Below are 9,950 nucleotides of genomic sequence, written 5' to 3'. Positions count from 1 at the left end.
TTAAATATTTTTTCTCTATCTAAAATCTTTGAATAAATTACAAATATGTGATGTTAGAAACTAAAATTTATTAGATATAGATATTATATCTTTAATTTTTATTTTTTTTTCAAAATTACATATTTTAATACTTAAGGGACCAAAATAAATTTAAAATAGTATACACAAGGATTATTAATTTTATACAAGTTATACGAATTTACTGAACTTACTCGAATTGACTTGAATTTATTTCAAATTTAAGTTATTAGGTTTACTTATTTTATTTATTTAAATTCATAAATTTGTAACTAAGTATTTAAGAATTAACTTGAGAGTTTAACAACTTTATTTTCTATAATCTTTATTTACACACACGCGTGTATACACATATATATAAATTATAATACATAAAAGAAAATTAACAAATCAACAAATTCTAGAAAGAATATTCCTTAATTATTAATCTTAAATACACACTTTAATTAAGATAGATCCGTTATTCGAAAAAAGAAAAAAAATATGCTAAAAATGAAAATAAAAAACATGTATTAAACACTTGATATATATTGGAAATAGTTTTAATAAGCTTATGAAAAGGTTTTAATAATAAATAAAAGTTATAAGAAAGGAGTGAGATTTGTAAGATAAAATGGATGACTCAATTAATTTAATTCTAAAAGGTAAAATAATCAATTTAAGCTATTTGATGTAATGTTTGAAAAATGACTCAGTTGAAAATAAAAAATAAAAAAAATACATTTAACATAGGAATGCAATTTTTTTGTAATGAGAACCGAAATGATTTTTTCTTTCTTTCGATTTTATTTAATTTGATTCAGTTTGTGATATTTCAGGTATATAGAAATGAAATATTTAAGTAAATTATTTACCTTTTTCATACATAAAGTTACAAAATAATGAAAATATGACTAAAGTTTTAAATATATATATATTTCGTTATTTTGTAAATGAAATATGAAAATTATATATAAAATAATAAATTTTAAAATTTTACACAAATTAGATAAATTTAGATAAAATTAAAAATAAACCAAAATTAAGAATTTTAACATTATTTTGTATATTTTTTAATAAGCTTTCAATCTCATAAAATTCATTATAACACATGCATCTAAAAGGTTAATTAAAAAAAATTAAAAATTAAAAAAAGTACAGGGGACCAAGGTAGTGAACTCGTAGTTTTTACCTCGACTCGTTAAGTTAACTCAAAATCGTAATTCGTTGAACCCTAAGACGGAACGTAAATATGACTCGTAAATTATAAAAATTAAAAAAATTTAATAGCAAAAACTAATTTTACAGAAAATAAAATAAATCTCAAATAAATTAAATTACCCATAGAATTATAACTAATATATATATACCATAACAAGTCAAAAGTCACAATTCAACACAAATTCACAAATCAAAACACAAATTCACAACTCACAAGTTCATACGACACTAAAATAAATTCAAGTAGCAAATAAACCAACTAAACTACTAGAATGAACAACTAATTAACTAAAATCTAAACAAGTATTTAATAATCATTCTATTCTTCATCAGTCATAAAATCTTCACGAGTTTCACAAACTTCTGCATTACCATCTTCATCATTATCAGGAGCAGAAGGAAGAGGTCCTTGGAGAAGTTCTTCAAACTCATCATCATCAAGATAAGGAATTGCCAAAGGATCCTTAGAGGCACCAACAATTCTATTACCACTTGCTTCATCATTTAAATTAGGATATGGAATTAGAGCATCTAAATCTTCTTCTTCTCCATCTTCGTCAGCAACAATCCACTCTTGATCAGAGTCCAACTCATCAAGACTATAGTCATAATCAAGACTTCTTCTAGTTTGTTTTTTCTTTGCTAATCTTGAGTTTGTCATCACAAACACAACATCATTCATGGTTTTAGCTTTTAAACGGTTTCTCCTTTTTGTGTGAACCTTTCAAAAGTAGATAAAAAATATTAGTCAAACAACAAGATAGAATTGAAGAATTAACAACCAAATTTATAAAAGTAAAATGCAACTTATATTTAATTACTAACCATCTCAAAAGCGCTCCAATTACGTTCACATCCAGATGAACTACATGTCAAATTCAAGACACGAATTGCAAATTGTTGGAGCTCTGGATGCTGATCTCCATAAGAATCCCACCATTGAACTGGAGTTTTAGTATAAATTGCATTTTGAGCTACTTTACTACCAAAAAACTCCTTTTGAGTCTTAAAATCTTCAAGTTGAACATCCATCTTAGTAATTAAATCTGGATTTCCTGTCATCCTTTCCATACAAGCATAAAACTGCTTCTTAAGCTCATAAGCAATTTTAAAACCAGAGCTATAATGAATTTGAGGATTCAAATAATAGCCTGCAGCATGCAATGGCCTATGAAGTTGGTTGCCCCATCTTGCATCAATAATATCCCAAATAGGTATATAACTAAAACATAAAAAAAATTAATAAATTATTTACAAAATAAACAATATTTTTAGAATTGCATTAATTAAAAAAATAAAATAATTAAAAAATAAAATAATTAGACACTTTACTTTGTCTCAATTCCTTGAAATGCATCTCGTATTTTCTCCTTTGCACTTGTCATTTCTTCATAAATAAATCCCATTGCCGGCTTTTCTTCTGAATCCACCATACGAAACACATGAAGAAGAGGGTAGGCAGCCTTCAAGTAAATTACCACTTCTTTCCAAAACACCTTATCTAACACCACACTTGCAATTATCTTTCTATCTTTTGTCTTTGCAAATTTACTAGAAATCCATTGATTAGAAAGAAACTTGAACAAGCTCCACGTGTTTCTTCAAAAGAGGCACCCTTAATTCATGGTAGGATGGTGGCTTGAATCCTTGTCCATATCTTATAGCTTTCTCAAACATTCTACTATATTCTTCGCTCCTTGAAACATTAAAGGGGATGCCATTCTTGTAGAAAAAAGTACTAATCTCTAAACATACTTCCTCTCTCAAATTCTTCTTAAATATATTGTTGATTGTTGTTTGAGTACTAATGCGTGTTTTCTTGAATATGTTGCCATCTAGTTCTTTTCCCTTTCTTTTTTCACCGATAGTGTCAACTTCTTTAGTAGTTTCCCCTGGGCTTGCCCTACCCATGCTTGTTTTCTTCATCAAATTCACTTGCAACCCACTCACAACATCCCACATTTGCTTCTTAACTTCATCACTAACAGCTGTACAACCCCAACATCTTTTTGAGTTTCTGCTAAATGGTGTTTCAATCTATAAACTCCTCCTGAAAAAATTTTATGACAGTATTTACATTGTATCTTCTTTCCATCTTCTCCAACAGATATCCCGTGCTCCCATCCTACATCAGTTCTACTTCCAAGAGCATTCTTAGAAACTTTTTTTGTGATGAATTAAAATCCTGAATCAAATCAAATTTAAATATTTATCTATGTGGTTAATTATTATACAACAGGCACATGATCTAATGTCCCTTATTTATACAAACATATATACACCAAAATAAGAGAGATAAGAAATTCAAAAGTACAGGACAGTAAACAAGATTAATTAATGGTTAACAAATCTTATCAAAAATAGGTTAATAGATTGAGTTGGTTGAGAGTTGAGATATGCAAAGTTCTCTGTCTTGTCCTCCATAATACACTGAACTAATGCTATGAAAGTTATGGTCTCTAACTGAATTTGTGACTTCTGACATTTCACTTACCTGGTATTACTTTAAAGAGTAATGTCTTTAATTATGCAGAATTCTGTGGTGTGAAATTGGTAGCTATAAATTCCTTGAATTGAAAATGGACATTCTTATTATTGGTTGGTTGGTAGGTGCTGTTTCCTATAATATAATATATGTCCATATAATTTTACAATCATGTAGCATGTAGGTCAGATTTCTAGTGGCAGTTACTTTCTTTTTAATTTTTTTAGAAAACACAAAAATTGGCCTAATTAGTCTAATTAGTTAGGTACATTGCTTGTACTTTTAACACAAATTAGGATGAAATTTTGTCATATATTAACATAGAACCACAGAAGTAGCGTTCAATTATCTTACTAGAGTGAGGAAGTGATATGCTTTTTCTATATATCATATTTGTTATATCTACCTTTTAGGAATGTTTATAAGGTTTGCTAAAGAAGATTAATGGCTGGTTTCAGATAAAGGATAATATATTGATGCACATGCCACCAATTGCAGCTTCTTTTTCTGTGAATAGAGAAGTCTATGTTGTTTACAGATTCTACTACAGCTTTTTCTGAATTTCTAATAAATTCACTCAAGTCTCAAGGTAATTAAACTCATATATATAGCAGAGGAACACTTAGCTAGTTAGCTTAATTAAAGTGTCAAGAATCAAGATAATTATTATTCATAATTTGAGAACTACTATCTCAATACATTTTGTGTTAAACATTATTGGGCATAATAAATTAAGACACAATGCTCAGAGATTAAACTCAATCTTTAAGTTCATGACGGTTATCATGAATTGGTTAAAGCTCTTGAACAAATGTTTGACACTACCATACCCTGTAATCAACTCCATCCCTATGCCTCTATATCATTTATCTTTTTTTCCTAATTAAAATAAGATTGAAGAGGATGAAGATTAAAGATGTCTTAACTCTTAACTTACCTGATGAACTAGCAGCAAGAGCCAGAGACAGAGAGGCAGAGCCAGAAAGTCTCGCAAGTTGCAATCACAAAGTGATGCTCACGGCCTCATGCAGTCCAACCACCACCAGTCTGAGTCAATAACACAAGCGGCAAACCTTACGGCGAGTCGGCGATGCTCCAAATTGGGGTTTCCAGTTGCACGAAATTCAAATTTCAGAAGGAAAGAGAGATAGAGTCAGAGATTGAGACTTCAGAGTTCAGAGAGGTGAAAATTTGAAATTTTGGCCATGGAGAATTGGAGATAAACTGTAAAAGTGAGGGAGATTAAGAGATTAGAGACTGTTACGTTACTCTGCTAGGGCTCCTCTTCCATGGTCTTCAATTTAGATTGGGTCATTGAGTTAGGTTGGGTTGGGCTGCAATCAGGGGCTCAGGGCCAAGAAAAAGAACTTCTTCAACCTGAAACGCAACCACGCAGCAGAAGCGACGATTTCGGCGACTCTGCGATCTTCAACAGCGATTTCACAGGGAGCAGCCTGGTTCTAGACGAGAAGCAGAAGCGCAACGGGAAGATGAAGTAGAAGCGTATAATCGTGCGTTTCCACGAGTTTACACGCGATTCTGACTACCTTGACAGGGACAATTAGATTCTCAAAAATGTTAACTTTGAATTAATTAATTTTTATAGAAAAAGAAAGTACTAATTAGGTCCTTCAATATAACAAATGGTGGATATATATGTCATTTTGTCAATGAATAGTACAAAATAAAATATATAATTGTTCATGTATTTCGTTATTTACCGTATATGTTTCGCTACTGTCACATGAGTATGAAAACGATATAATTTTGGACAGTGAAATATTTATTATCTTTTGAGTTTTTATATATTTTTTTATCAACTCATGTTTATTTATTACAAATTTTATTAAAATAAGTGAAATTTTACTCCAAAATTATTATCTATATAACTATATCTTTCATAGATAGATACAAATCAAAATATTTAAAAATTAATTGTCCCTTCACTCAATTAAAAACAAAATCCCACTATGAACTGAGTTCAGCTGAATACCGGAAAAAAAATAGCTTTTATTTGTTGTGAGAAAAAAACATGGCTTGACAGTTGACAAATATCATTGTATACAATGCAACAATTTAAAGTGGGTAGATTAGATATTTTCATCCATTCCAAACTGAAAAAGAGAAGGAACCGTTGCAGATTTTTCGTAGAGTTTCTATGATTAACGTACACAGTATTTTTATTCAATGAATCTTAACCACATATATTATTTAATATTTAAATCTAAATGATTATAAAAGTTGAAATATCATATTCCAAGCAAGTATAATAACATAGGTCAACATCTTCCTATAATATATTATAGGAAGACTTTCACATGTTCCATTTACTTTATTGGAACATTGATATACCATGTATTAAACGGTAATAGATAAAGTATTTATCGTGCACACGTGATACAATGTCTAAAATATCCCTGAAATAATGCATAAAAAGACTAATATAGCACTGACAAAGTGTCGGCTTTGTTGTTATATGATGATTGATGAGGGATGTTTCAAGGCAAGCCAAGCTTTCTATGAATTGCAGCTCATGGGCTAATTTTTCTAAGGAACTATCAAAATTACCATGTGTAATATAATTATACAACGTTTTATTCTAAAAGGGTAGTTACTCTTTTTTAAGTAGTATTTTAGTAATTTTAAAAATGTTGCTTAAAGAATATTTTAATCTTTTTTAAATAAATGCTAAAAATTATTTTAATTATTTAAAATGAACTTTGCAAATATTTAATATTTTTAAAGTAGAATACAAGTCTTTCGAAATACAATTAAACAATACTAAGACAAAAGGTTTTTAGTCTTTTTAATATTAATAAGAGTAAAGTAGGGTGCACGTGGGCCGGGTGAAGCTGGGTTTGATGTGACCCAGACTCGACTCGAAATATACACCGGGTCTATTTATTAGACCCGAACCCGACTTTAGACCCGATGAAACCAATACACTTTCGGGCCACAATTATACCGGGTGAAAACTGGGTAAAAACCGGGCTGTTAACATTACATTACGTTGATACCTTCTTGTAAGCTAGCATGAAAAAATATCCAAATTTTCAAGACTCCAACCATTATTTAACATGGTAAAATTCACTTAGAAAAATATAACAAGAACCAACCCTTCTTTAAAATTAAAGCATAACCACAATCAATACTAAAGCAAAACCACAATCAATACTAATATTGTCTAATAATACCAAATATTTAAATCAATACAAATAACACAATTTTATGTATTAGTCTAAAGTCTTATGCATTCTAAACATAAAATATTAATTTATAGTCTTATAATGACTAATAACACAAAATATTAAGGTTTACAATACTTAAATTCCACATAAGAATAGTCATGAACCATCACTAATAACACAAAATATTAATTGTGTATGATGACCGGGCCACCGGGCCACCGGGCCAACTTCGGGTGACCCGAGCTATGGCCCGGACCCGACCCGAAATAATGACCGGGTCTATTTTTGAGACCCGTACCCGACCCTAAACCCGATGAAATCACACCAAATTAGTCTTTAAAGTGTTCGGGACCGGGTCGGGCCGGGTCTGTGCACCCATAACGGCAGGACAACATTGAGTCAATTTTTGAAACATTAGGGACTTAAATAGGACGATTGAAACGTTAGGGACAACTTTGGGACTTATCCCAAACGTTGGGGACAAAAACGATACTTTACTTTATTAATAATAAAATACTGTTTTTTTAGAATATTATAAAAAAATTTAATGTTTTTAATAAATTTATTTAAGAGAATATTTGAGTATTTTTATAATTAATTTAAAGGATATATTAATATTAAAGAATATATAATATATGTTTACCACAATAAATTATTTTTGCAGATGATATTGTCCACATGTTAATTTATCATTAAACAATATACGTATTAATACGTATTTATTTGTTAACATATCATAGTAATCGGTATTTATTTTTTAACGTATCGTGACAATCATTTTAAAAAATTTTGTTGTAAAAAATTCACATTCAAATGAACCCAGAACCACACGTACCTCCGACCTGGCTTGTCCATTGATCGGCTCCCATAATAAATATAAGCTAGCTAGCATCCACGCTAACCATCAAACCACAGGAGGACAAGGCTGGTATTATAAATCTGGATTGTTGGGTGAAGGGAGCAACACGTCTAGTCTCTATAGTGTTCTACATAGAAAGACTCTCCATATGAGAAACTACCCTGTCAATCTGAACCTTATGTTTATTTTATTATTAAATCAAACGCTTAATAGACAAGGTATAGCAGTGTTTCAATAAAGTGCAATGGAACATGTGAAAACTTTCCTATATTATATCCTCTTATTAATTCTGCGGTAGAAATTGAATCGTGCGTGCCTAATAATAATATCTGTCCGTCTTCCTGACATTATTATTTGTTTCGATATGAGAACGGGGTCATGACCAATGGACCATAGTTAATACGCACATTTTTCCACTGCTAAAAAAATTCAGATATCTGCTACATTGAATCGTACTGGATCTGACGTCATACATATTCAACGCAAATACGCAATGTTTTTGTTTTGTTATTTTCCCTCTCCAATAAAATGCAAATCCGTTTCTGTCCAGAAAAGAAAAATTGTTAACAAATATCTATCAATTGTTTTGATATTCTCTAAAAATTAGACGTTAACTATTCTATCCGTTTTAAATTAACTATAATCATTAAGATAATTACTAAATTTTATTAACATCATAAATTTAAAGGAAAAAGGGCAAAATGCCTTTTATTTGTGATTACAAATTTTCATTATATGATTAAAATCTCAATTAATATTTTCTTTCTAATTAACGTTTAAAGGATATAATAGGTATAAATTAATTATGGGCTATCAAAATTGAGAAATGGAAATTAATTTAAAATAAAAATAATGTTCCATCTGTTGAAAATTAAAGTTAACAAACGTATTTATAAAGATACCCAAAAATAAACGTATTTATAAATAATTCCTTGACACTATATCCACATACGTAAATGATATGACGTTCTTTAATTTCTTCCACAAATAACATGAGCACTAGCAACAAGATAATGTTAGTTAGGGAGGATCCTTGCTATCATATGTTTTAAGAGTATAAGACCATCTTCAGTAGAGAACTCATCTCAGTCCTTATTTATGGTCCACCTGTCATAAAAAGTAACTCCACATCAGCTTTTGCGTCATAAACGGTAAATAGGAATTCAAAGTATCTTTCTCTTCTCCATTAGGAGGAACTAATTTTAGTTTATATTGTGGTTCTACTTAATTAATTAATTAAAATACTTAAAATTAATGTAATTAATTTTTTTAATAATATTATTTAAATTGACAAAAAGCTATAATCATGATGATACAAAAATTTGTCGAAAAATCTGACTGTAATTACTGACAAAAAAAATTGTCGGAGAGTTTGTCGCTTCGGGAAATAGATGGAGAATTTACAGAGGAAAAATTCGTTGGTAACTGGTAAAAATCTGTTGGTAATTTTTCGACAAAAAAAAAATCCGTCGATAAATAATTTTTGAGGAAGCTTTTACAGAAGGACAAAATCTGTTGGTAATTTCATCGGTAACCAAATCTGTCTGTATTAATCCATTTTCTAGTTGTAATATTATTCAATTATAAAAGTTTCAATTTTTGTCTATCAATTCATGATTACAATATGTTAGTGGAGGTATGTAGGGTCGCAATGATGGAATGAAGGAAAGAGGAAAGTGGTTATTTAAATACCTGCATGAATCATGTTATTATTCAAATTAAAGCAGATCCCTACCATCATAACCAATTGTGTGCCATGGCACTCCATTATTCAAAATGGTGTTTCCCAACATCTTTCAAAAAGCCTCATTATGTTGCAACAACAAAGGCACATCTTTCTCATGCTAACCAATGGAACATTCTTCAGCAAAACCCAAGAACTGTTTTTCAGGATGATATAAGCGTTAATCATGCAGAGAAACTGATGGAACTGAAGCATGCACTACTTAGGAACAGTAGTAGTAGTAGTGAAAATAATAATTCACTGCAAGGAATGCAAATGATTGATGCAATGCAGCGTCTAAATGTTGATTATCACTTTCAAGAGGAAATTAATTCATTCTTACAGAGGCAATATGTCGTCATATCCAGCACTTTTGGTCATGGGGGTGCCTTTGCCCACCATCATCTTCATCACCTTGCTCTCTGCTTTCGTCTCTTCAGACAACAAGGTCACTTTGTACCTCCAGGTATGCTAATT

At 30.2% G+C, this 9,950-nt stretch overlaps 2 protein-coding genes across 2 annotated transcripts in view; one reads left to right on the top strand and one right to left on the bottom strand.

Moving 5' to 3' along the window:
- On the bottom strand, positions 1,535-2,802 carry LOC107623235. Its single transcript, XM_016325421.2, has 3 exons — positions 2,551-2,802; positions 2,044-2,440; positions 1,535-1,939 (listed from the first exon to the last, which is right to left on the bottom strand). The coding sequence occupies exons 1-3, from the start codon at positions 2,649-2,651 to the stop codon at positions 1,538-1,540; spliced, it is 900 nt and encodes a 299-aa protein (XP_016180907.1). The 5' UTR covers positions 2,652-2,802; the 3' UTR covers positions 1,535-1,537.
- The window catches only part of LOC107623232 ((3S,6E)-nerolidol synthase 1), a 5,867-nt gene continuing 5,023 nt past the window's right edge, over positions 9,107-9,950 (top strand). The window contains exon 1 of the mRNA XM_016325418.2: positions 9,107-9,939. Coding sequence (XP_016180904.2) covers positions 9,447-9,939 — 493 coding nt within the window. The 5' untranslated portion in view covers positions 9,107-9,446. The remainder of the gene's footprint in view (positions 9,940-9,950) is intronic.

The sequence above is a fragment of the Arachis ipaensis genome, chromosome B10, assembly GCF_000816755.2.
Source record: "Arachis ipaensis cultivar K30076 chromosome B10, Araip1.1, whole genome shotgun sequence".
NCBI lineage: Eukaryota > Viridiplantae > Streptophyta > Magnoliopsida > Fabales > Fabaceae > Arachis > Arachis ipaensis.
This window is presented reverse-complemented; position numbering and strand designations above follow the sequence as displayed.

Excerpts from the sequence above, each read along its gene's own strand:
- LOC107623235 (XM_016325421.2), bottom strand. The coding sequence starts at position 2,651 with ATGGTGGATTCAGAAGAAAAGCCGGCAATGGGATTTATTTATGAAGAA. Across the intron at positions 2,441-2,550 it reads TTTCAAGGAATTGAGACAAA|TTATATACCTATTTGGGATA; the intron begins GTAAAGTGTCTA and ends TTTATGTTTTAG. Across the intron at positions 1,940-2,043 it reads ATTGGAGCGCTTTTGAGATG|GTTCACACAAAAAGGAGAAA; the intron begins GTTAGTAATTAA and ends TACTTTTGAAAG.